The sequence below is a fragment of the Colletotrichum navitas genome, assembly GCF_030913465.1.
Source record: "Colletotrichum navitas strain CBS 125086 chromosome Unknown LY79scaffold_18, whole genome shotgun sequence".
Classification (NCBI taxonomy): domain Eukaryota; kingdom Fungi; phylum Ascomycota; class Sordariomycetes; order Glomerellales; family Glomerellaceae; genus Colletotrichum; species Colletotrichum navitas.
The window spans coordinates 220,049-245,298 of NW_026850564.1; the positions used below are offsets into that span (position 1 = coordinate 220,049).

Below are 25,250 nucleotides of genomic sequence, written 5' to 3' on the forward strand. Positions count from 1 at the left end.
ACATCCGTTATGTCGCCGAAATTTTGGTTCGCTTCGCTTCATCGTTCAACGCAGATAACGACAGGTTGTCGCGTTCCCCGACAGGCAGCCCTGCTTTCGCACACGGACAGGGTTGGCTTCTCAGCTGTGTCTCGATACATGATAGAGCCCCAGTGATCTACGGCTTGGTATCCTGTTTCTCGCGGGTCAAAGCCAACACCCTGTTCCTCCCCTGCCCTACTCCGCCTCACGACACACCTCGTCTGGCTTCAGTATTTGCTTTTCCCCGACCCTTTTCACCGGTGACCTTCTCTCCCTTGCGCCTACGCAAAATGAAGGACCGGGCAGGGTAATGCGGATATCCATCACTGCATCCCCGAGGCATTTTATCATATATCCTACAATACGTCCGCATTGGCACGGAGAGTATGGCTGGTTGAGCCAGTAAGAGTAGTAGCCGCCAGCAAACGCTTTGGCATCAAAAGTCCCAAACAGCCGGGGCTCTATACGCACGATGGAACCAAAACCCTGCCTCGTCGTCCTTGCCTGGCATCATGCAAGGTTCTGATCACTTGTCACATCACGTCACGGCCGCACTCATATCCTGCCTATACCCGGCCGTGTTCCAATCACAATAGGGTGTTACCGGCTCGGTTGTTGATTACTTTGCTTCTTGCGATGCTTTGCGACGCACACACTCTTTTGCCACATGCGTCTGACCAGCAACTTGTATTGGCTCGCCGAATTGCAGGCGCCAATCCCGCATACAACTTGACAATCAGACAACATGCCAGGTGGCATGCAGGCAAACCCCAGTCGGCAGACGGTTTCGCAGTCGTATCTTGCCGCACATACCGCAGGCCACGTACAAAAAGGAGGTCTCATGTCGTGATGGGCGGATTCTTCACACTTTCACAAATACGCCCGGATGCCAAGATGGCAAATCGCAAGCCGAGACGCCGTATTCTCAACTCCCCCGGACACAAAACAGACCCTTTGCAAACCGCGGGGTTTGAGGGCAGTCAGTCGGTCAGATTGGGATTGCTGCCCGACTTGGAGGCAACGCGAAGCCGAGGTTAGCGAATGCGGTACACTGGAAAATAGTACCCACGCAAGCCGAGATCGACCAAACCTCCAAGGGTCCTCAGTTCCCCAGGCTGCGGAGATGAGTCGCGCGAGCGTGCATACATAGACGCCACCTTCTGAAAGATGGGCCCCCGACCAACCAGAGGTTTGATGCGCTGCTGTGCTTGCAGTACGGTAGGTAGACTGCTGTCCATCTACGTAGTTTTCTCTCCCCGCGGGGCGGGAGATCGGCGCAGGCGGCGGCCGTCTTCATGTTGAGGCCAGCCAGTCAAGCACTCACACACCGCCTGTTCCAGCAGCCCAGGCGGACCGATTGGGCACGAACGACCCGACTTATCAGCCGCCACCCCTCCCCGGCCTTGTCTCCTCCAGCTCGGTTTGCCGCGCTTTGGAACCTCACACCCGCCGCCCGCATGCCTCTCGCGTGGCGACAGGCCTTAGGGCCTTGGGGGAAGGGGGGAGGGGGTCGTCGTCGCCCAATACGTAGCCCAGATACACCGGCCTGGGTCGATCACCTGCATGAGGCTTACAAGTAGATGTCCAGGGAAGCCATGTCGATATATCGCACGCACTTCACCAAATAACCGTAGGGCAAAAAGATCGACGGTGAGGCGCCGCCGAGGCAGGCAGCATCTTCAAGGACCAAATCCGTCAACCCCAAAGTGTGTGTGTGTTTGGCTGCCTTTCCCCTCTTTTTTCCCCGTTTGGCTAAACTCAGATCCAATGTGAACCCAACAAGATGATCCAATGCTCCTTCTTCTTATCTTTATCTCTCTTTTTACTCAGGGTTGCGTGCCTGCGATTATGAATTTTGGACATGTACAGCGCTTAACCGCCGAATTCTGGGAAACTCGATGTTGATCATGTGTCAATTCGTATCTTTGATTGCAACAAGGGTTACAAAGGTTCGTGCGTAAATACAATACATACACAGTTGCTCCGAGGTTGCCCTCGGAGCCAGAAGAGAAGAAAAATCAAAGATAGAAAGAAGAAAAAAGCGAGCAGACAAAAAAGCCGACCATGAAAGAAGCAAGACCATGCCCAAGAGTAACCAGGCATTAGAAAACAACAAAAAACCTCCCCCCATTCCCACCCAACGTACTCGTGAGAGTATACCAGCTTGATCTACAGCAACCCCCTAGGTATACATGAAATCTACAACAGGAAGAACACACACACACACACACACACACACACGCGCAGGTAAATACACTCACGCCCCTCCATCCTCCTCCGTACACGTACTCTACCGTTTGTCAGCTTCTCAACATACATACCCTTTTTTGTTATCATCTCGTCGTTTGCAAGTATCCGGCCTCACTTTTCCTCGCTTTTCGTTGGCCACCCCCACCCCGCCCATCGCATTCATTGTCCGTATTCCCTCCAGAATAAAAGAAAAAAAAAGAAAAGAAAAATGCTTTCCGGTACGCCCACTTATGACCGTCCCGTGTACAGTAAATTCCTTTCTTCCCTTTAAAAAATCTCCCTTCCAGCACACACACATCCCTTACAGCATACGCCCTTAAAAAGAAGCGCATATCTCACCCTCTCTCTTGTGCACTTCCCCTAGCATCTCGCTCGACTCGGGAGCAGACGACCAGTTGGTTTGTACCGGTGGGATGTGTGCCATGCATCATTTCCCAAGAAGGCGAGCAAGGAACTGTCTCAAAAGAAAGGAGGGGGAAAAGAAAGAAAGAAACCGTGAATGGGCGCCCCGTTAGGGATGCTGACATAGATACCTGATACCAGCCCAACCACCTGTTGAGATGCGAGAATGATGAGAGCAGTTATCCTCCTTCATGAACTCCAAATCCGCGTGTCATCGTGTTTGCTGTACGTCTCTCGTAACAAGAATCCCCGAATGCCGAGAATGTACATTTGGCAAGGGTAGGGGAGGAGGAAGGAAACCGAGGCCGACATGGGCGTGCGTGGTGACCTGAGAGGTATTCGTATATTGGGGGTTGATCTCAGGCCTAAGTAGCCAGTCGATCCCTTCCACGGCCCTTCCCTTATCTACTCCCTTGATGGGAACCGGAGCCTGTTTGGGCTCCGCCGCCGTTGCCACTTGATTCTTCGTTTGCCTCGTACTGATCAAGGCAGGCCTCGAGAACTGGGGAGCGAGGGATTGTCAGCTTCTCGTGCCCGCTTATGGATGCTCCTGGGTGGGGTACGGTTTGCGCAAGACTTACTCTCGATAATCTGCTGCTCCCAAACTCCGTATTGGTAGTCGACGAGGCCGTGGCGCTCAATGCCGTCGCAAAGCCGAATCAGTTCTTTGCCCATCTTTTCCAATCCTTCTTTGGTGACAAGGGTTTGTGATCGTTGTAGCTGCCTTCCCGGTTCCATCATGTCCTTCTGCATCTGAAAGAGTGCAAGCCATGCGTGGTTGAAGTCGTTCCAGAGCTTGATCCGGTCTCCGTGTAGGTTTTGATCGTCAAGGTTGAGACCTGAAGCCAAGTGCCCTTGTCAATAATGCGGTCCAAAATGTCAAGCCAGGGCCATGGCGCGTGTGCTGTTCAGTGCTTACCGAGATCAACAACCTGTGTTAAGAGCCAGTTCGATACATCCAAGAGCGACTGGCTAGCGCTTTCGAGCACGCCGTTGCGGACGTTCTGGAAGACGCCCCGCAGTGCTGACTGGTATTCCATCCATTTCTCTTCCAAGCCACCCGTGGCAGCGTAGTCTTGCTCTTCCATGGATACGTCGGCACTCGCTGTCTGCTGCGGCATCCCGCCCACGTTGGAGATGTTGGTCTGGTAGTTTGCCATCTGCGGCTGTTGGTATGCGGTTGCGTTGGCGCTCGCGGGTTGCGCATGGGGAATATTGGACGTTCCTGTGCTACTGCTCGGATCGTTGGAGAAGTACGACGTCGACACATCCGTTGGCAGGATGGGAGCAGCTGCAGGTTGCCGCTGGAACTGTGCCTGGTTATCGTAAACGGAGCCCGTCGCGCCAGCCAGATTGTCGTATCCCATGGTCATGGCCGCGTTGTATCCGCCAAAATTCTGTGCCGGGCGGCCATCCTGGCCATAGCCCGAGGGGTAATGCATCGTGTTAGTCGCCATGGGCGCGTTGAAAGAGCCCGCTACCGGTTCTTGATAGTTGTATGTGCTGTAGCTACCCGTGCCTCCCATGCTGCCCCGCGGTTGCGAGGGCGAAGTGTTGAGTGGCGCCGGCCGGTTATATCGCTCTGTCGAACCTGTGGCCATGGTGCGGCGCTGCTGCAAGGGATCTTGGACGTTGTATCTTGGGTTGGAGGTGGGATGCATGGGCGCTTCATTCTGCCTCCGACGGCGGTTGGGATCATCCATCCCACGAGGGGCTTGGTCGCCGGGCAGCTCCGATGGCAGGCCTGCCGTGTGCGCCGGCGGCAACGGAGCTGGCGATGTATAGAGCAATGCCAGGTTGGGCCGTCGGATCGGTCAGTGGACCGTCCAGTCGTGGCGTTTGAGTGCGGCGGAGGACTCAACCCGTTCACTTCCTCTCTTCGTCCTCCTCTCTATTCCCAGACTAGCGTAGCACGCCGGCGACGAGACCAACTGGCGATGGGTTGTACGTTGAAAGTTGGTCGGAATCGCGCGCGGAGCTCTCTCCTCTCTTTCTCCCTCCCAAGTGTATATGCTTCGACCTAGCAAAAGAAAAAAGAAAAAAAGAAAAACAAGTAACCTGGCGTGTCGCAGCGGAAGAGTGAAGGAGGATGGATCTGGATACGACCAGGCGGCACCGACGGCGGGTAATAACGTCGCGTGATAAGGTGTTGGTCGGGTTATGGTTCGAATAGGAAAGATGTCAAAAGAAACAAAAGGTAAGGAAGCGTTGACTTGGGGGTCGGAGAGCCGGGTGTGTGATATCGGCGTAGGGTCTGTCTGATGTCGAGCCGTGCAGAGGGCAGCACGGGATGGGCTGGCAGGTTCCTCGGGCGACAGGTAATAGAAGTGGCTTTTATGATTTGGATTGGGAAGGAATATGACGGGCGAGGTGAAGGATGGGGAGACCAAGGAAGTTAACTGTCCAGACTTGCTTGTCGCGACAAGCTCGGCGAAGCTAGCGCCCGCCTATTTCATGCCCTGACGCCTGAAAGTTCGGGAAGACAAGACGAAAGAACTGGCGACGAGTCGTCGATGTCGTGTGAGTGGGCAGCGAGGTTTAGATTCTGGCAAACAAAACACCAGCGAATAGGGTGGATATCGTGCTGGGTTGTCAAACTAGTGTTAGGTTGGGTACCAGGAAGATCCTAGGTGCAGCGTTCGAGACGATGTCCAACATTACAAGCCGGTCCTTGCGCGATCTGCTTGGGCATACCGGTAGAAGCTGCACCAGGGTCCCAGCAATCACCGAGTCGCCGTGACGCAAGATGCGATTCGTCAGAGGAAGAGCAAGTGCCGGCCGGACCGATCTGGCCCTGAAATGAGCAGAATAGGTTGGAGTCCCGATGCTCAGGCTTGGCCAGGGAGAGGGAGGCTGTGTGGCGTGGACGTGGGCGTAGTGGGTGCTGGGTTGGGGCTCGCGGTGAGGCTCGCGATTTGGATGGAGCTGTACCAAGAACCACTTTTGCTGCTCGTAGCTTAGTGCTGCGAGCCTAGATGCAAGCCTATGCAGACTTGGAGAGGGGAGGGGGCACAGCTGGCACAGAATAACAGGGTAAGCCTGTGATGCTGATGAGAGAAGCTATGGAGCGGGTACGGCTCGTGGGTGTGGAGGGTGATGTGAGCGGTGGTCTCAGGGTTCAGACTTATAACATTGGAGGGATGCATGTATGGGTCGATGCCGGCAGGATTCAGCAGTGAAAAGACGGCGGGGATTGGAAGGGAGTAAGGGGAGGAAGAGGAAAATAAGAAAAGCAACACAAGGGTAGATGGAAGAAAAGAAGGGGGGAAAAGCAACGATGATCCAAGAGGAGACTTGGACTAAAAATGGGGGGGGGGGGGACTGGGTACGTGGGTGTTTGAAGGTAGGTGTGTGAGAAACGAATGAGGGAGAGAGTGTGTGTGCGTGTGCGTATACAAGAATGTGAGAAGAACGGGAAGTTAAGGTGAGGCGGAATAAGAAGGGACGCACGGACAAGCAGACACTTACCTTTCACTCCAAAGGGGAACAAGTATGCCAATTATGGATGCCAGAAGTTCCAAGTCCCAGAAAGTCTGCACCGAGATGGGGATGGATGAGACTATAAAGAAGATCCGAACCTAGCTGGCAGAGATATGAGAACAGCAGGCGAGGGAGAGAGAGAGAGAGAGAGAGAGAGAAAGAGAGAAAGAGAGAGAGTGTGTGTGTGTGAGACAGAGAGAGAGGGGGAGGGGGGTGGAAAAAAAAAGGCAAAAGTACTACCACCGGACGATGGTAGGTAGCGTGTATGCAGAGCCAAAGAGTAATGAACCCGGTAGACAGCGCTGTGATCAAGGAAGTGTCCGTTTCGTGGAGTAAGGTAGGGCAGATTCAATCCGAGTGTGGCTAGATGGCCCCAAAGGGAAACAAGCTGGGCCTCGTAACACGCCAGAGAGACCCAGATGCAATTTAAGAGTGGTTGTACCGCGGGAAAAAAGTCAAACCGGCTGTATACCTGCCCACGGGTTTGGCTTGTCCCAAGGAATCCCCCCGGGTCCGATGCGCGTGGCAGCCCACGAGGGAACCGTGGCCAACAAAGCAAAAAGATGCGGCGTCGCTAGAGGCAGGGTATCGTGGCGGCCGTAGCGGCACGGGAGATTTAGAGATGGATAAAGTGTGAAAGGAGCTAAAGAACTCTTTAGACGGTAGGCTGCTGTTGGTTGTTGGTTATTCTTGTTGGGCAACGACCAGAACCTCAGGCTGGAGCTAGAGCTGGAGCTAGAGCTGGAGCTAGAGCTGGAGCTAGAGCTGGAGCTTGATCCGGATCTGGAGAGATGGAGTTGGAGGTGACAACTCGGCCGGACGAGGGACGTTATGCAGCGATCTGCATGGCAACGTCTAAAGATGGGGGCTCCTTGGTATGGAAACCGGCTCTCTGGTAAAAGAGGCGTGCAGAGCAACAGGCAGAATGAGCGAGACGCAGGCGATAGATGATTTGATCGGTGTGAACGCCGACGTGGGTGTAAATGACTACATGTGAGTGGGTGATGGGATGTCTCTCGCAGTGGAGGGTGGGTTTGACCTGGTAATGATGGATGGAAGGAGCACACCTAGGCGGATGGATGACTAGGGGGTAAGGAATTAGAGCTTGGGTGAGGTATCCGTATCACATGTATCGACTGCTCCAGATGATGGTAAGCCGGGAAGGCACTCGGAAGAAGGTTGACAAGTACATAGAAGTGGGAAGCTAGCCTCCGATCGAACAGGTCAACAGCAAGTCAGTCAAGTAGCCGCAGCGCCACATAGCCAGCCGCTCCACGAGAGACCCGAGTAAAGGAACGGTGTTTGGATCGGGTCGGGTGCGGAAGTGAGAGGGGGGAGAGAGAGCGAGAGAGAGAGAGAGAGAGACGGATTGAATCAAAAAGGTAAAAATGATACCGAGGCAGGCGTATGCCGCAGAGCCAAAAGCCGAATGGCACACCCCCCCCATAACCGGGGCTCGTAGCGAGCGCGGAGTCAGGCCTTGTCAGGTGTCCTGCGCTGGGTTCGCCTCATAGAGTCAGGAATGTAGACAGGAGGAAAGCTTGAAGCGAGGCGTGGCATGGCATGAAATGGGTGGTGTGAGCGGTTGGTGCCTTGGGTAGGTGGATGAGAAGAGACGACAGGGCGTGTGAATGGGGAAGAGGTAGTCTGTGTATCATATACGGGAACAAGCCTTGACAAAACTTGCAAGGCGGCGTATACTTGACGACATTCTGTCGTTGACATTTGCTGTGTTGGTGAAATACACGGAAAGTTTCTGTAGGTAAGGTGGAGTAGAGTAAGACCAGAATGCATCAACAGGCGGAGGGATGGACGGACGACAGACAAGAGACGAGATGGGATGGATGAGATGGAAAGTGAAGCACACTCGGACCAGCCAGAATAAAGAAAAAACAAAAAGGTTGTAATGGGGGGGTGTGTCGACCGAGTCGTTCCTAGGTAGGTAGTTTACCTTCAGGTTCTCGCTCTGTGGCGGCAGTGGAATTGGCTTGGGACACACCAGGGGTTGTTAAGGCCACACCATCCATAGTATAGAGAGCTACTTGCCTGGATTCACAGGCAATATCTCTCTCACTCTCTCCACCGAGCATGAGTCTGGTGTACGTGTACGGATACACCAGGCGGAGCTAGCTCCTGCTACCTACCCAGGTTGGTAGGTACCTACGCTACACACCATCATCGGTGCTTCCCAGATCCAGTCGCAAAATTCGAGCCTTTTTTGCGTGACGTGACATTGCCGTGTTCTTGCTCTCATTCCCTCTCCGTTCTCTTCATACGCTGGAAAACAAGCCAGGCACAATGGAGGGATCTTGAGAGAGGAACAACAATAACAATGATGAAATAAATAAAGGTCAAAGTGTCCTTCCACACTGTTACCAGTCTCGTTTCGATTTTCCTACGTGACAACTGGGTCTGAGTAGTTGCCGTACCCAGCATGTTCAGGTCCGTCTTCCCCCCTTCCAATTTCCTCATGCGTGATTTGAGTTCCTCCTATTGGGGCTGCAGACGTTCGAACCACGCTGAATCGAGAAGAGAGTCTGTCTCGGTAAATGGATGAATCGGAAGGGGGAAGGGGAGAAACAGGGACCATGTCCTGAGCTGTTGCTGCTCTGGGCCCCCCCCGTTTCGGTGCAATACTGATGACGAGCCCCCCTGGACGATGGGCTGGAGGGATCGTAAAAGTTAAAAAGTTCGTGAGCACCCAGATGGCTGGATTTGGGGGCTTTGTTTATTACTGGTACTGCTCTGAGACAAGCCCGGTAGACCTGATCCGCCCGACTCCACCTCCCCTGGCGCACCGTTCGGTGGACCGCACGCACTAGGGAGCAAACAATTAGTTCTCACAATTGTTCGCATTCCTTTGTGAAGCATGACCTTCTGCTTATTGGTTTTCTATCCCGGCACGGCCTTGTCCGCCGAGAGACCCTGGCCAGCTGTTCGCCGGGGCTGTCGACGCACTGTATCTCGTTTCCAATGCCTTCCTAGTCTCGCCCTCGGTCTAGAGCGCCAGGCCCCGGAGAAAGGCCCTTAATGGCGAGACGAGGCGATATACTGACTGCCGGTGCCGAATGACGTACATGCATCACGGCCGACACCCACTCGGATCCAAGGCGGAGCAACGAATGGCTCGTCAGCTCCGGAGCGGAGAAGAGCGTTGGGAAAGGGGGGATGGGGAGGAAGAAGAAAAAAAAGAGAGACTTCATGAGGAGGACGTGACAAAGCCATCAGCTCTCACGCATTTCAGGTTTTCGAAACAGCGATGAACCATGCTATCAGTCTCCCATGGTTTGCGATCTCGCCGAGAAGAGGGATTCCGGACTTATGCCAATTCGTTATGCAGGCAAGGTAGCCGTTAGCCCGAAGCCAGGACCCAAGGTTGACTCAATACTTGAATCGTGCACCGATCGTATCCCCCCACTCCTCGGCTCCAAGGTCGAGCCAATTACCAAGCTCCTCCGGGCACTGGACTTCGAGACGCTTATTTGGCATTGGCCTATAATATGCGTCAAACCAGTCGTCGACAGCACGTATTCACTCAGTTTTGCCAGTTCAAGTCCGATTCCTCGTGTTTCGGACTCATTGGCCGAATCTCAATCAGCAGCAGCCTGTACTGGTGCGATTCAGTCAATGTTAGCGGGATATACTGATGTGCAACGAGGCGACCTGAGCCGTCTCGGATTGGGGACAACAAAGTACACGGTAGTAGCAGATTACGGGAGGGAAACGTTTCTAGTTGGAAAATGGTCCGAGTCGCCCCCCCCCCCCCCCCCATTCAAAGAAAAACGGGCATAATGGGCGTTGGTGGAGTAACGGGCAGGTAAAGACAACACAGGAGGAAGGGACTTGTTCCCGCGAGTCTTTTCTTTGACCAGACCAGTCGAAACCAATGGAAAGTCAGGAACGGAAGACGACAGGCTGCCATTTGGAATACTGGAAAGGGGGGCCGGCCGAGTCGATACACACAAGAGGCCTAACCCCCTTTCCGCCGACGACCGAGGATAATATCAAATGGCGTTCACGGCATGATCAGGCCTGGTTCGGCAACTGGGTGAGACTCGACGATGCCCAATCGTTGGAGGTGGTTGGAGCCTCACTTTCACCGCAGTCACCGAGTGCCAAATCCCGCACGGCGTCTGAGCGTCCTTCCGATGGATGGGGAAACCGAAGTGGCACGTTCGAGGAGAAGGTGCTTATTATGCAGAGAACTCCAGCAAAATGCTTTAGTGACCATTGCTGTACAAGACGTCTTTCTTGAAGCGTTTCTCGTTCGCTGTAAGTATGAGATGAGAATTTGCTGCATACTACTAGCATACCTACCGGTATGGTAAAGGCAACAGTTTCGCGCCAAAGGTACCGGTACTTGGCGAGCGCGTGTTGCTGTTCAAAGGTGAAAAACTATAACCCTTGCCCGAATATTGCAGCTGCCGGGGGGGGGGGGGGGCGCTATGGCCCAGTTGGGAAGTACTGGAAAGGAGTGGATAAGGAGTGAGGGAGGTTGAAGAAGCCGATGCAGCACCCCTGCCGAGAGACTAGGATTAACAGCCTGGGCTCGGTGGGTTCCTGAATGAGTGCCGGTGCCTTACTTGAGTGGCCCGGAGGGTACGGAATGCTGGTGAGGTATCTGTACATGCGAAGGTGGTAAGCTACTCCTAGCTGCTATACCTACAAATAATCAACTATTGAAGCTGCAGGGCCGAAACCCACCCTTCCCCTCTTTGCACTGGGGCACTTTTGGAGGAAGTGAGTCCTACTATGTACATCGTACGTAAACTAGCAAGGATTGTGCCTGAACGCAATATCTCGCACATGGCCGAACAGGTCTGTGAATGGCTGCCAATGCTCTATTGCGATGTTGCAGAGCGCAATAAGGTGGAGTTGGCCTGACATGCTCTCTCTGTAAGCGTATTCTGTAGGTACCTACTCATGGCCAGTCTAACTGTGGTATACGTACAGGAAACCCAGACTCGGGCCCTGAAGTCTCGATTGCTGTATTGTATACTACTACAATATAGGTAAGCTGAGGGGATAAGCACATGCATACGAAGTGCCTGTCATTTGGGATTGCATTAGCCGGAACGCTCCCTGGGCAGCAAAGCGACCTAACCTTACCTAATCTACCAAACCCTCAGGTGCGTTTGGAAGGTGAGGAGGAATGGTACTTTTGTGCGTGTGGTACGTGCGTACACATTGATTTCAGGCGAGGAGACGCCGGGAATCACTACGTAGTATCCGTATACAGTTACTCAGAAGTAGCTCCGTCACCGTACGGGATATTCCAGGCGCCAACGCTGCGAGTCTGTACGGAGGCCCACACCCGATGAGATCTCCAGCAACATGACGGACGGCGGTCCGGCGGGGTGAGATGTCAGGAAAAAAGAAGTCTAGGCCAGGCTAAGATATTGATCGTGCTGGGTGTCTTGCTCAGTCGCCATCTGTTACACTACCTACCCTGCCCGAGTTAAGGTATCATAGGTATGTTACCTACCAACCTACCTACCTAGTTACCTATAACGTAGTACCTATGCTTCTGGACCAAAGGCATCTTTGGCAAGAACGTTTCATCATGGTTCCCTCGGAGCACCATCGCGCCTTCCTCAGTTTCTCTCTTCCTTTAAAAAAGAAGGTTCAGCTGGAGATGAGCAAGGCGGTCTGAACCGCGTGTCGTGTACGGATACATACTCGTACTCGTACTCCCCGACTGGGTCCAGCGGTTCATGAATTGTCCAAGGTCGAATCCGCTGTGTATCTTTCTGTATTAGTCCTATCTCTGTGGAACTGGGTGGGGTTTCTCCAACTTTTCACCAATTTTTTCCTCATTGGCACTGCTTGCTTCCCAGGTCACTTTGACATCCGAACAACAATCACTACCTTGGTACACTGCAGACCCTGCAGAGTACACACCGAGCTGCTCACCACCACGCTATACCATCTCATCAGACGACGACTCTCGATGCTACCTGCACACGGCGAGTGACGAGGAAACCATTTCACGACCATCTCCTATGTCGATTTCGGTGCTCTCGCGTCTTCGTTTCGAACGTGTCTCTCATCATTTTGCAGGCCAATGACAAGGAAAACAGGGGGCTGGACAACATGAATTAGACGGAGAGTTATCAATCGCGAACCACAATGCAGATTCGCCACTGCCTCTTGCTCCTGCCTCGAAATACGTCGTGTCGCAGAAATAGGTACTCTAATGCCGGGACCATAAACCTTGAGCAAAGATAAAGCACAAGTGTGGTTACAGCATCGCGTGCCAGTGAAGCACTTGCCCACACACGCCTTGGGCAGCATGGCCCGATTGCCCAACCGGACTCGACGCATCACAGTACCGCAACCCACTTCGACGTTGTCTTCCAGTCGGGTCAATTGCATCCTCGACCTAGCCCAACCGAACCTGCACCTCCGCTCCGAGACTCAAGGCACGGGTACCATGGTTTCGGATGTACGACACAGCACTGGGCAGACAAAGCTAGCGTAAAGCGCGCTACGGACGGTGCTTGTGCCGTCTGTCCCATTAGGTACCTCTACCACGGCAATACGTTGACAATTTGAAATGGTTGTGTCGCCCTCGACTCGTGGGCCGCACCCTCTTCGTCCACTTTCCATCTCAAGCAAGGTACCGGCCGTCACGCCGCCGTTGGATATTTTCTTCTTGGACGATCTCAGCCTCACACAAGGCCACCATCGTCGATCATCTCAACCGACACCTGGTTGATCCCCGCAGCTCGCCACGAGATCCTCTCTCGTCAGAGGAGCAAGTCAGCACAGAGATAGATCCTTCCCCGACTTTGGATCCGATCCCTTTATCCACTTACATGGACCGCCTCAAGAAAGATATAACGTCAAACAATGTCGGACGGACGTAGCCCCCGGTAGTCTCGCCATCGCATTACATCATACTGTTCCGATATTGTTCTCCCATTATATGTATTGTCGTCCCAAGCCTCTAACCTATTGTTACCCCTCTTGTGCCCTGTTCGTCGGCTGGTGGGAGTTGTATCAATCACACTTCTTTCCTCTCAAGTCGCCTTGGATCCCTCGGCACGCCTCCTCCTCGCCCTGATCATGGTCGCGAACCCACACCGAAATCATGAAGGGATGATCGCTCTGCTCGATTTGTGCCGCCGCCTTACCTGATCTGGTGAAACCGCCCGACTCGTGTGTCCACCATCTCTCTCAACTTACTCCATCCTCCAACTAAATCACCGACTGGACTGCCAGGCCATCACTGCAAACGGCCACAGGGGATGAAACCGGCTCCACGAACCTTGGATTGATTAATTCTGTGCTTCTAGAAACCTTCGGCGACAAGGACGGATTCCAGTGTCTGTGCACTCGCTGCCGTCTCCTTTAAGGAGCTCCATTGCGTGGGAAATTGAAACAACGCAGTCGCCTGACGTGTTTCTGCAACGACGGCCATGATGGGGCCGTCATTACTAGTCTCAACGCCAGAGACGTCGACGCGCGTGTTCACGGATCAATTTCAAATTTTTGACATCTTTCGTACGCCCGCAGCTCTGCACAGGTGCCAGCATGTGGCCTCTGATCCCGGCCTAACATTGACACTTGAGGGTGACCTTGACTCCTTCCAAGACCCGGTTTCAGTGCACGCCGATTTATTAATAACATAGAAATACGTACACGGCCACTCCGTACGTACGACAACAGTTGCAAGTGGTCATTGCACGCCATAGTTACATGAGCCGTATCAACTAAAGGACACATCTCGGCCACTTTCACTGACTTCATTTGAGGAAGACATCATGACTTCTAGAGAAAGAGAGAGGGGGGGTCAGGTGGAGTATAATCGTGTCGTTGACCACCGGGAGGTATCAATCATGGAGTCTGTCTCGATGGGTTTCAGATCGCATCTGGTTTTTGGATCGGTCCACGTGGACATTCACTTCCACTCCCTGCTCTGTGCCCGATCCTGCGTTTCTTAGCTGCGTCCAGGATAAGGGCCTTTGTTGCTCGAGATACCAGGTTTGCTTCTCCATCAATTACGAGGGCCGGGATCCAACAAGGTAGAACATGGCATTGGCGCACTCAACGCCAAGTCGACGGTCTTTGGCTGACACAATAGCATGTCTCCCAATATCGTTAGCATCTCAGCACGGTAATATCACCAACGTTTGTGGTTCCGGCAATGCCGACATCGGGGTATTTCCAGGTCCCTTCGAACCGCGTTACCTAGTTCTCAGGCCCGATCCGTACGCTGGGCGGGTTGCTTCGGTCGCAGTGGACCGCAACGTCATGACATGGGAACATCTACGAATACATCACACCAGGGGATCGCCGACTGTCTGGGGTGCAATACTGCAGCGCTGAAATGCAAGGCAAACGTACATCATAGGCTGGCATTGTGAGAGCTGCCTCTGTTCTATGAATACATAGGGGTGGTAGTACAACAAAAAGGTAGCATGGGTGGCGGATGACACCGTTACCAATCGCACAGGAGGCAAGAAACGCTCTATCTCTTGACCCAAGCAGGCATCTTTCTGGCCTTGACGTGACCATGCTTCTTTCTCTCCACGGTTCTCGGGTCGCGCGTAATGCAGCCAGCTAGAGTCGGATAGGTCAGTAACACACCCGAAAGCACCTCGAGGCTCAGGTTCCACTTACCCTTTCTCAATATCGGCCTCAGAGCAGGCTCGTGGACCAGGATGGCTTTGGCGACAGCTAATGTGAGGGCCTCGGCCTGCCCCGTGACTCCGCCGCCTTCGACGAGCGCCCAAACGTTGTACTTGTCCGTCCTCCCAGTGCTCCGGAGTGCCCAGATGGCGCTCTCACGATCATGGACCCTGCCAAACATCTCGTTCAGGGGCTTGCCGTTGACTAGCACCTCTCCTGTGCCTTCGACGACCCAGGCGCGCGCGCTCGACGTCTTTCTCCTGCCGACACCCAACGCGCGTCCGAACCTGTCGAGGGGCGCGGGCTTTGCCACGTTCTTGTATGGATCGATGTCGCGCTTGAACTCTCGCAGGGCCTCCTTAACCTCGTCGGGCATTATGTTGGGATAGATGGAGTGTAACCGCTTGACTATGGCCAGGACCTGGCTGTAGGGCATCGCCTTCACCGGCTCTCCGGTAATTTGCCGGTAGCCCTCCAAGTTCTTCCATACTTGTCGCGGAACCAGCTCGGGCGGTGCCGTCGGGAGGTGCTGGTATCGTTTCAACATGGTAGACAGCTTGATGTAGGCATCGTTAAAGTGAGGCTCTCTCGAGAAGTATGAAGGCGAGACGGGAAAGGGACGAGCCAACTTGATGCCGAGGAAGGGTTGCTCGGGGGGCGCAGTGAGGTTCGCGTCGGTCTCGGGTTGGCTCGTCGACATGCTCTTGGTGCCGAACTGGGGTCCAAGCCGTTGCCATTGCGGCTTCGGTAGCTGGCCTTTTGTCAGCTGGCGCAAGCAGAGGGTCTGCTGCAGGCCATGGCGTAGGTTGGACATGTTGTGGGGCCTCGATCACGCCCTCGTCGATGCGTGGCCGTCGGGAATGTCGTGAGCTTTAAGTGCAGCCTCAAGTCGCCAAACGTTCGACAGAAATCTTTCTTAGCTTCAACCGATCAGCACACGGCTGAACATCGGCCTGAGTCACGTGATGTATTACCATACGCCACAGGTGGCTAATGGCGCTTGGACCTCACTCCGCCGCTTGTTACCCTCAGTGCAGCGCAGCCCAAAGCCGTTGCCCTGGCGTTAGATGCTGCTGCCCGTCGAGCGAGGGGCTTTCGAGTGGCGGGGCACCGCAGTCGAAATTTCATTCAAAAAATTACTGTCACCCTGGCGGGGAACACGAACTTTTCTCTCTCTCCTCTCCTGTCCACCACATCACACACTTCCTTGATACCCTTCCATCCCCCTCAGTCGCAACAACTGAATCAAGATGGCGTTCGGCAAGCTCTTCACCTACCCGGTAAGTTGACGACCCATTTGTTGTTTTCCTTGCTTTTATGTTCCCCAGGGTTTTGACAACTTTAACTAACCGCTGACTTCCGCCCCTCCAGGCCAACCCCCGCACCGCGGCCATCCGTGCCGTCGCGAAGGCCAACAACGTTGACCTCGAGTTCATCGACGCTGACACCACCAAGCCCTCTGCTGAGCACCTCAAGGCCAACAAGCTGGGCAAGGTCCCCGCCTTCCTCGGCGAGGATGGCTACCCTCTGTCCGAGTGCATCGCTATTGCGATCTACAGTACGTTCTAAGTCGCCCCTTGCTTCGTCCTCCTACAAAAACAAAGCAAAACAGCCCTCGCACAAATTCATAACCTCCGTCTCTCGATGTGATGATCAAGCTTTTTTTCAATACAGTTATCCCTGTCTGAATTTCCTTGTGGACATAGTCTAAATTTCTGATCCTATCAATATCCACTTTACTGTGCTTTGGAAAACACCTTGGGGAACATGCAACTAACGAAGACCCTACAGTCACCTCCCAGAACGAGAAGACCACCCTTCTTGGCAAGACCAAGCAGGAGTAAGTACACCGGACGATTATCCAACAAGCACACGTAGCGTGAGACTGACGTGCTCTTCCTCAGCTACGCTTCCATCCTGAAGTGGATGTCTTTCTTCAACTCCGAGGTCCTCCCCCCCATGGGCGCCTGGTACCGCCCTCTTCTGGGCAAGGACCCCTACAACAAGAAGGCTGTTGAGGACGCCTCTAAGCTTGCCCTCAAGGCCATCAAGGTCGTCGAGGAGCACCTCCTCAGCAACACCTACCTCGTCGGCGAGCGCATCACTCTCGCTGACCTCTTCGCCGCCGGCATCATCGGCCGTGGCTTCGAGTTCTTCTTCGACAAGCAGTGGCGCCAGGAGAACCCCAGCGTCACCCGCTGGTACGACACCATCGTCAACCAGGACATCTGGACCGCCGTTGCCGAGAAGCAGGAGTACCTCGAGACCCCTAAGCTCACCAACGTCGCCCCCAAGAAGCCTGAGCAGCCTAAGAAGGAGGCTGCCCCCAAGAAGGAGGCTGCCCCTGCCCCTGCCGCCGAGGAGCCCGCCGCCGCCCCCAAGCCCAAGCACCCCCTTGCTGAGCTCCCCCGCGCCACTTTCGACCTTGAGGAGTGGAAGCGTCAGTACTCCAACATCAAGAACCACGATGAGGCCATGAAGTGGTTCTGGGACAACGCCAACTTTGAGGAGTTCTCCCTCTGGAAGGTCAAGTACAAGTACAACGACGAGCTCACCATGACCTTCATGTCCAACAATCTCATTGGTGGCTTCAACAACCGCCTCGAGGCTTCCCGCAAGTTCATCTTCGGATGTGCTGCCGTCTACGGCCAGAACAACGACTCCGTCATTGAGGGTGCCTTCGTCGTCCGCGGCCAGGAGTACAAGCCCGCTTTCGACGTCGCTCCCGACTACGAGAGCTACGACTTCGAGAAGCTCGACCCCTCCAAGCCTGAGGACCGCCAGTTTGTCTCTGACTCCTGGGGCTGGGAGAAGCCCACCACCCACAACGGCAAGGAGTACCCCGTTGCCGACGGCAAGGTCTTCAAATAAGCGAATTGCTCTAGGGAGTGATCCGACATTCATGGCTTATGGCAGAGATGAAACGAGTTTACGATTAGGCAAGGGGGTGTGTAGACGATGTTATGGACCCGAGAAGATATGTCTTGCGCGTAATGCCAGAGGCTGTGTGCCAAGTCACTAGTTCCGAGCTGCTGGGACGAGGCAATAGATGCAGGATGTTCCTGATCAAAACCAAAAGAAAAAGCACATTTCCCATTCATAGTGTCTTCTTCATCACCTAATGTGACAGTTCAACCATGTGATCATCTTGCTCTATGAGCTCATGCTGAAGGGTATCTCAAATGCTAGCAAGTGCGAGCCACCTTCCCAATGCCCCGATAACGTGGGCCCGTATCCATCTGGGCTACTTTGGATGTGCCGAGCTTGCCTGTCCAGTGATCTCTCTCCTTGAATACGACGCATCATGGCTCGGCCGGCACAAGCGTGTAATCATCTCTCACCTTGAACGGGTTCTCACGCATGTAAGCGCTGACGTCAGACTGGTAGCACAGAGCGTTGAGGTAGTCGTGAACCTGGGGTACCACGTAGCCCGGCTCGTTGGCGTCGCCAAAGAACTCGGGAATCTGGAGGAGGTTGTACGGCTCGCTGCGGGCCTTCTCGAACGAGTCGTCGACGAGCACGGTGTTGGACTGGTCCCACCGGCCGCCGTACGCTGCGTCCGGGTGCGCTGCCTGCACATCCGCCTCGCGCCAGACCATATCCAGGCGCTTATAGACCTGCACGCGGAGCTTGTAATCGGCGTCCGACAAGCCGAAGCGGTCACGGCCCCAAACGGCGAGGACGCGGCGACGGTACGCGCCTCTGTCCCCTTGCGCGCCGCCGCCCGCACCGCCGCCGGGGGGGCCCAGAAGGAGCTGGTCGCACATGGACTGGACGTTGCTCGGACGGGCTGAGGACCAAACAACAACGTGGAAGGTGTCGAGGCAGTATTGCAGGAAGCGCCTGGCGTGGGGTCGCTCGACAAAGGAGGTCGCCTGACGGCGGTTCGGGCGGTGGAGGAGCGTGCCGTTGAGGTCCATGACGACGAGGATGGGGCGCGGGGCGGGGAGGACGACCGACGGGAGAGAGACGCGGTGCATATATTCGGGGGCCGGGTCGGGGACGCCGCCGGACGCGGCGCTGGGGGCCTGGATCTTATCGCGGTTGACTGATGCGACACCAGCCCTGCGGAGGTGTCAGTCTCAGAGGTTTGCGCAGAGGAGAGGTAAGGGGAAGGTGAGGTGGGACGTACGGCGTGCGGCGTCCCTTTCGGTTTGTGATGTGGTCTGCGGTAACAGGTCGGGCGGGAAGGGGGTTCGCCCGAGAAGAAGACGCAGGAATTGGAGCATTGGCGACGTTTCCGAGGCCGGGTATTGTGAATCCGTTGCTGCTGAGCTGCTGGTTCGCTGGGGCGATCATGGTCGGGGCCGGCTTCGCCCACCACTGCATGTTGGGCATGTCCATCTTGGCGGCGTCGTAGATCAGACTCGCACTATTGGGGGTGTTGAAAGTAGGCCGCCGATTGTGATCGCACTCTTGACTTTGCACCGGATCACGGGTTTGTGTGTTTGGGTATTGGCGCGCCGCGGCGGCGACAGCGGTAATTTGGGTGAAGCGGCACCGGACAGGTTGTTGAGATCTGATGAAGACCCTGGCGATAGAGGGGGGGCGCATGCGTGGGTGTGACCTCAAGGAGCTGTTGCGGTTGGGATGGCAATTGGGTCGGGTTTGGCAAGAAAGAAATAACAAGTTGGCGTCAGTTCTCAATGCAGATCCGCCGCGAGCTTACCAACCGAATGCGCAGAATACTAGGATCTTTCTGTCTTGGGGATTGTGGAGAGAGGTTTGTTCAAAAGGGACTTGTTTCCTGTCGTACTTGAGAAACCTTCTCAGCCCGCATCTTATCGATAAGTACCCGTCCGAGTGACGAGACGACCGGATTGGTCAGCTCAACTTTTCGGCGGGGACCGATGGACGACTTTGAACCTCTCATGTGAAGTTCTGGCCTTCGCCTCGATCTTCACTTAGCCACTACCCAACCCGCTGTCACACCATATCGCACATCATGTTATCAGGAAAGAGGAAACAAGGCGTTTCTGGCCTCCAGCGCCGCGTGCGACCCCGGAGAGAGGCGGAACCCGAAGTCGATGAGCATGTCGGCAGTGAGCCTGAGGAGATGGATGAGGACGGCGACGACCAGAGTGAAGGTGATGAGGATGAGATGGGCCAAGATGATGAGGACGAAAAGGTGTGTAATTTTTATTGGTTTAAAAACGCAGGGCTCGTTACTGATAAGTCAATAGTCCGACGGATCACCCCCACCAAAGAAGTCAAACATCGACATCTCATCAGTCTCCTTCGGCGCCCTCGCAAAAGCTCAGGCCTCCATGCCCGCGCTCAACAGACGGCGTAAGAGAGGCGTGGAGCCATCGGACTCGGAATCCGATTCGGACTCTGGCCCGGAGGAAGTCGGCAGGAAGCCCAACTACAATGCTCACACCGCCAAGCGCACGAGCAAACACGCGCCGACGGAACAGTCGAGTAAGAAGCCCGTCTCGCGGCGCCGCGAGGTTATTGCCGTGCCCAAGATGGAGGTGCGCGACCCGCGGTTCGACCCGCTCAGCGGGCCCATAGACGAAGCCAAGGCCCGCAAGGCGTACGCGTTCCTGGACGACTACCGCAAGGACGAGATCCGGGAGCTGCGGGCCGAGATCAAGAAGACCAAGGAAGCCGGCAAGAAGGAGGAGATGAAGCGGCTGCTGCTGTCGATGGAGTCCAAGATCAAGACGCGCGAGCGCAAGCAGCGCGAGGCCGAGGTCGTGGCGGAGCACAAGCGCAAGGAGAAGGAGCTTGTCAAGCAGGGCAAGCAGCCATTCTACCTCAAGAAGTCGGAGCAGAAGAAGAGGTTCCTGATGGATCAGTTCGCCAGCATGAAGAAGAAGCAGATCGACCGGACGATCGAGCGGAAGAGGAAGAAGGTCGTCGGCAGGGAGAGGAAGGAGCTTGACCAACTGCAGAGAAGGCCAAGGGAATAAAAAGTTGGAGGGGGGACATTTCCGTCACCTGAAAATACACATGATTCCCCAGGCCTCGGACTTGACATCTTTTATCTATAATTCCCGTGATGTGGCGGAGTCTACACATGTTGGTCGTACAGCTATGATACAAAAAATCGTACAGAGTGGCATCAGAGAGGTGGCCCCTGGTTCCATTGCGTTAAACATTGTACCCTTTCTTCCTCAAACTTTCAGCAAACATCTCGCGGCATCTGACCCTGCTGCCAAGCTTTGCACAGAGCAAAAAGGCACCGCTCAGCTTGCGGTGCAAGCTGTAGGTCTCCTCGGGCGGCGGCGCAAGTCTCTCGTGCAGCATGACGGGGATGAGGGCTTTGACCCGTTCGGTGATGGTCTGGTCATGGAAGTCATAAACCTCAGGGGCCGAGTCGAGAAAGGGCTCCGCCAAGGTGAGCACCGACTTGACATGCGCATCCACCATGGTCTTGCTCTCGTGGCCGGTGAGGTACCCCAAGTTCTCTGAGAGCTGCTTCACACCCTCGCGGTCCGTCCTCGAGGCCGCCGCGAGCAGCTCAACGTATTGCGTAACGAACTCGTCGGGGTACTCCCTCGAGGCGCCAAAGTCGAGCAGCTCGAGCCTGTTGGTCGCCGCGTTGTAGAGGAAGTTGGTCCAGTTGGGGTCCGTCTGCATGAATTTGAACTCGGTGATCTCCCGCAGGCAAAGGCGTAGGATCTGCGTGCCAATCCAGTCCTTCTGCTCTTGGGTAAAGGACTTTACCCGAGTGACGCCGACGCCCTCCATCCAGTCCATTGTTAGGACGTTCTTGCCACAGGCCTGGAGGTGTACATTGGGCACGAGGAACGTATCGGGCTCGTCGGCGAGCAGCTCCTTGTAGCGGACCAGGCACTGAGCCTCGCGCTCGTAGTCGCATTCCCAGCCGAGCTCGAGCCGCGCGTTGTCAATAGTCTTGTTCAGATACAAGCCCTTGGGGAGAAGTTTGGTCGCTGTCAGGAGGATGCTGAGATTGTCGAGATCCGAGTTGATGGAGTCGGCGACGCCCGGGAACTGGATCTTGACGGCAACCTTACGACCGCCATCTTTGAGCGTAGCTCGGTGGACCTGGCCGATGGATGCGGCGGCGACGGGCTTCTCCTCGAACTCTTCGAAGTGTTCGCGCCATTCCAGGCCCAGGTTTGCCGCCATGACCTTATCCCTCTGCCATGCCGGCATGTAGTCGGCGCGGTCCTGCACCCTCTGCAAGACCTCCTGGATCGGTCCGGGAAGCATCTTGGTGTCTTGGAAACTCATCATCTGGCCCATCTTCAAGGCGGCGCCGCGCATTCTTGAGAGCTTCGCAACGAGTCTCTCCATATTGCCAGCGCTGAGCAACACGGAACCTTCGCCCTTGCCGCCGAACGCCCTGCCGATGCTTTCGGTGATGGCACCCCCCATCATGCCCGCCGCCAGGCCGCCGTAGTTCCAAAGTCTGCTCAAACGGGTAGCCGGCACCTTCGATTCTCGGAGGACGTATGCTGGTGGGGCTGACTGGTCAGCCGCGGCTTCCAGAACAGCCTCAATCGACGGCTCGCCTTTCGACACCGGTTGAGCAGACGTTGGGACAGGCACCCCGACTTCTTGGGCTTCCGAAGTAATCGGCTTGGCTTTGCTGATGGTGCCATTTTCGATTACGTGGGGCTCGGGGGCCTCATGAGTAAACTTTGAGTTGGTCTCTGGCGAAGACGAAGCCCTCTCGCTCTCCTTTACCGATCTAGAGAAATCAACAAACTCTGGCAGACCAACGGGCTTAAGCTTCTTCCGGATCCCAAAAGTAGCCTTCGCCTGGTCTTCACCCTTACCCAGCAGCTTAGCTGCACGGGCACTATGGAAGATGTTGACGTTGACACCTGGTGGAAGGTCGTCGAGATCCTCGGATACAGGAGCGCCGTGTGAAGCTGTCGGGCCCGTGCTCGCAGGAGCTGCTGTAGCGGCTTTAGCCTCTATCTCCTTTGCCTCCAATAGCGACGCATCTGACCAGGGAAATCCAGAAGGGCTCGATTGTCTCAACTGGGAGAGAACAGATCCAGAGTTTGGCCGACTTCCGGACGCATTTCTGATATTAGGGGGCTGGAAACTGTTTGCAGTTGTGTGTGGGATGTGAGTGGCTTGAGGGCTGGGCTCATTTTGCGAGGGAAACACTTCTGTTGTAGCCTGTGTTTGGGATTTTACATCCTCGGGCGTGGTCGCTGTTTTCCGTGTTGTGGCGTTGTCTCGTGTATACTGAGGCGCCGTCGGGGATTTGCGCGTCAAGCTTGACGCTTTCGTGAAGTTCTCGAGCTGTCGACCTCTCAGCGCGACATGCTTGGATGCCACGGAGCGCGATGCGCTGAGTACCGCTGCCAAATCGACAGCGAAGTCGGCAAATCTCATCGGGACGAAACAATTTCCGCTCACTCCGAGCGCCTGTCGTAGTGATAGTCACCCCCCGAAATTCCGGGTTGTCTCGCGTTATTCAGGAACGTCCGGGATCTCTAAGTCGAGTTCGTCATGGAGGGAAAATTGAGTGGATGCTATATGCATCTAAGGGTGACAATAGCTCGACGAGCTTTTCATATGCATATTTTGTCGGTGACTAGGATTATGCGCTAAGCGAATCTGGGGCCGTATCCCTTACCACGATGGTCATATAAGTCGACCAAGAGTCACATGCCGAGTTCATAAACTAGATAGTTTGGGGCTTACAACCTTCCACTTTAAGTGATTGCTACTACGTTTAGGTGGAGGACCGGATTCAGTTGTGAACTGGGAAGCGTTTGAGTGTAAGCTAAGCAGTCTAAAGACTTCTCTCTATTGGTGTGGTATCCTTGGTCTATTTGTGACTTCGCGTCCGTCATTATTCATTACAGGTGATTCTCATAGCCATTATTCCCGCCTAACTGAGGATCCGCCCTTCAGAAGTGAGCCCCTCGCCCTCATGGGCGTTGCCTTTGAAGAAGAGTTACTTGGGCTCCCAGGTCTTGGATTGCCAATCTTGCTCCACAATCGTTGAGCGGCCGGAGTAAGGCCACCCGAGACTCGTGGACTGGACGGAAATTTGGGCACTGGTGTTTTCTCCGGCTTCCCGGTCAGCCCATTTTTTGCAGACTCTCGTTTGGACTGCGCTGCCCGCTCAACCAGCCGGTGGTGCAAGCTTTCTCTCTTCCTCTGGTCTTGCAACTTGAAAGGGTTCGGCGTGGCATCGCCCGGGCCTAGACGGATTACGGGGGCAGGCAGGACCTCTTCATTGTCCTCGTCATCAACAAACGCATATCCGTTCACCCTAGGTGTTTCTCCTCCACCCACGGCGGTCGAAGCCTGGTCCTCTTTCCGCGTTTTGCCAGCGATCGCGTCTCTGACGGCGGTCATGGTTGGTGATGGCGGTCGCTCGACGATCACTGGCTGCGGTATCCTCGTGTTTTGATAGTTGATCGATTTCGGTGCCATCCTCGACTCGGCTTGGGCCTTCTGAGCTGGGCTTTCGTAGACGTCCTCAACACCGTCCGGCCCAAACATTAGATTGTTTTTCGGGTTCGCGTTCCAAGTATCGGGTTGCGCTGGACGGTCATCGACATCCTTGATGGCCAGTCTATCCCGCTTCCACCCATCATCGGTCAAGCTCCTTGTTTCCAACAACTTTGATTCCACCTCGGCCTGTTTTATCATCTGCTTGGACGGCAGCTTGTTCCCCCGCCATATCCACGCGTATTTCTCCGCCTTTTTCTGGTTTTGTTTGTCCATAAGCTTGTAAAAGCTCTCGTTATCCTCACTTGTGTATGTGGCTTGGAAATTGGCTAGGCTCATGTTGGTGTCCACGGCTGGTTTTGACGCTTCAGCGACTGTCGATACAACTGACAATGGCGTGTCTGCACCGTATGCTGACGGCGTGCGTCCTCCATGTTCGAGAGGCGCCGGTCTTTTCAGCCTTTGTCTCCCCGGAGTCATCACGCGCTGTAGTCGCTGCCCAGCGTTGGATATCCATGCCTTGTCTTTGGATTCGAGGGCGTCGAGATACTCTTGCTGTGTCTCGGCCTCCAGAAGCCCGGGAAAGAAATCGCGTGCGATGATCTGCGAAAGGGCATCGGTATATGTGTCTTCGTCTATGACCTTTTTCGGGCGCTTGATCTTCTTTACTGGCGGCGGTGCCGGCATCAGTTCGGTGTCGGCCCGCTTGCGCACGAGCGCATTCGATGCGCGGTCTTGCGACTCCATCATTGGAATCCAGAGGGGTTTGAGAAATAACAATGCCGGTTTGCTGCTTTTATACGCGTGGCGGTTGTGCCTTTACGGCCATATGACGGGTTCCGCGCTGAGGGCACGCAGGTCAAGTAAGATGGATTGAGGCCAATCTCGAAATCTGGGTTGCGCTCCAGTTCGGTACGAAATGACGTTCCGATAAGCGATAAGAACCCGTATGGCAGGCCCAATATGCGACTACTGAGGCGTATTGTTGCTTGATTCGACCGGAAAGCTTTCCCCGGCAGTGCAGTGTCTTTCGATGTCCCTGCTAGGCTCCACAAGTGGCAATTGAGTGC

The 25,250-nt window shown here is 54.9% G+C and overlaps 9 protein-coding genes across 9 annotated transcripts; 2 read left to right on the forward strand and 7 right to left on the reverse strand.

The window, feature by feature from the left end:
• Window positions 1–3,074: 3,074 nt before the first annotated feature.
• On the reverse strand, window positions 3,075–4,334 carry LY79DRAFT_512071 (uncharacterized protein; the record flags this gene model as incomplete). Its single annotated transcript, XM_060554327.1, has 3 exons — window positions 3,075–3,175; window positions 3,255–3,512; window positions 3,593–4,334. 3 exons carry the CDS (start codon window positions 4,332–4,334, stop codon window positions 3,075–3,077), a joined length of 1,101 nt encoding a protein of 366 aa, XP_060415903.1.
• A 1,649-nt stretch (window positions 4,335–5,983) lies between these two features.
• Window positions 5,984–6,367, reverse strand: LY79DRAFT_628927 (uncharacterized protein; the record flags this gene model as incomplete). Its single annotated transcript, XM_060562143.1, has 1 exon — window positions 5,984–6,367. A coding segment is annotated over one exon (223 nt), but the record flags the coding sequence as incomplete, so codon positions are not given.
• Window positions 6,368–8,428: 2,061 nt separating this feature from the next.
• On the reverse strand, window positions 8,429–9,651 carry LY79DRAFT_548463 (uncharacterized protein). The gene has a single exon (XM_060557403.1). It carries the CDS (start codon window positions 9,354–9,356, stop codon window positions 9,135–9,137), a length of 222 nt encoding a protein of 73 aa, XP_060415905.1. The 5' UTR covers window positions 9,357–9,651; the 3' UTR covers window positions 8,429–9,134.
• A 4,975-nt stretch (window positions 9,652–14,626) lies between these two features.
• LY79DRAFT_512078 (ribosomal protein S9/S16) lies at window positions 14,627–15,601 on the reverse strand (the record flags this gene model as incomplete). Its single annotated transcript, XM_060554330.1, has 2 exons — window positions 14,627–14,718; window positions 14,779–15,601. The coding sequence occupies 2 exons, from the start codon at window positions 15,599–15,601 to the stop codon at window positions 14,627–14,629; spliced, it is 915 nt and encodes a 304-aa protein (XP_060415906.1).
• A 436-nt stretch (window positions 15,602–16,037) lies between these two features.
• Window positions 16,038–17,658, forward strand: LY79DRAFT_512116 (glutathione S-transferase domain-containing protein; the record flags this gene model as incomplete). The annotated part of the gene is made up of 4 exons (XM_060554335.1): window positions 16,038–16,067; window positions 16,159–16,345; window positions 16,579–16,627; window positions 16,692–17,658. 4 exons carry the CDS (start codon window positions 16,038–16,040, stop codon window positions 17,656–17,658), a joined length of 1,233 nt encoding a protein of 410 aa, XP_060415907.1.
• Window positions 17,659–18,089: 431 nt separating this feature from the next.
• LY79DRAFT_588966 (phosphoprotein phosphatase) lies at window positions 18,090–19,131 on the reverse strand (the record flags this gene model as incomplete). Its single annotated transcript, XM_060560980.1, has 2 exons — window positions 18,090–18,852; window positions 18,920–19,131. The coding sequence occupies 2 exons, from the start codon at window positions 19,129–19,131 to the stop codon at window positions 18,090–18,092; spliced, it is 975 nt and encodes a 324-aa protein (XP_060415908.1).
• Window positions 19,132–19,732: 601 nt separating this feature from the next.
• Window positions 19,733–20,702, forward strand: LY79DRAFT_668401 (uncharacterized protein; the record flags this gene model as incomplete). Its single annotated transcript, XM_060563521.1, has 2 exons — window positions 19,733–19,915; window positions 19,971–20,702. The coding sequence occupies 2 exons, from the start codon at window positions 19,733–19,735 to the stop codon at window positions 20,700–20,702; spliced, it is 915 nt and encodes a 304-aa protein (XP_060415909.1).
• A 181-nt stretch (window positions 20,703–20,883) lies between these two features.
• On the reverse strand, window positions 20,884–23,109 carry LY79DRAFT_588968 (ABC1 family protein; the record flags this gene model as incomplete). Its single annotated transcript, XM_060560981.1, has 1 exon — window positions 20,884–23,109. The coding sequence occupies one exon, from the start codon at window positions 23,107–23,109 to the stop codon at window positions 20,884–20,886; it is 2,226 nt and encodes a 741-aa protein (XP_060415910.1).
• A 311-nt stretch (window positions 23,110–23,420) lies between these two features.
• On the reverse strand, window positions 23,421–25,131 carry LY79DRAFT_548473 (nuclear protein Es2). The gene has a single exon (XM_060557404.1). The coding sequence runs from the start codon at window positions 24,928–24,930 to the stop codon at window positions 23,602–23,604; it is 1,329 nt and encodes a 442-aa protein (XP_060415911.1). The 5' UTR covers window positions 24,931–25,131; the 3' UTR covers window positions 23,421–23,601.
• Between the last annotated feature and the right edge of the window lie 119 nt (window positions 25,132–25,250).

Coding starts and splice junctions, on each gene's coding strand:
- LY79DRAFT_548463 (XM_060557403.1), bottom strand. CDS start 9,356: ATGAAGTCTCTCTTTTTTTTCTTCTTCCTCCCCATCCCCCCTTTCCCA.
- LY79DRAFT_548473 (XM_060557404.1), bottom strand. CDS start 24,930: ATGATGGAGTCGCAAGACCGCGCATCGAATGCGCTCGTGCGCAAGCGG.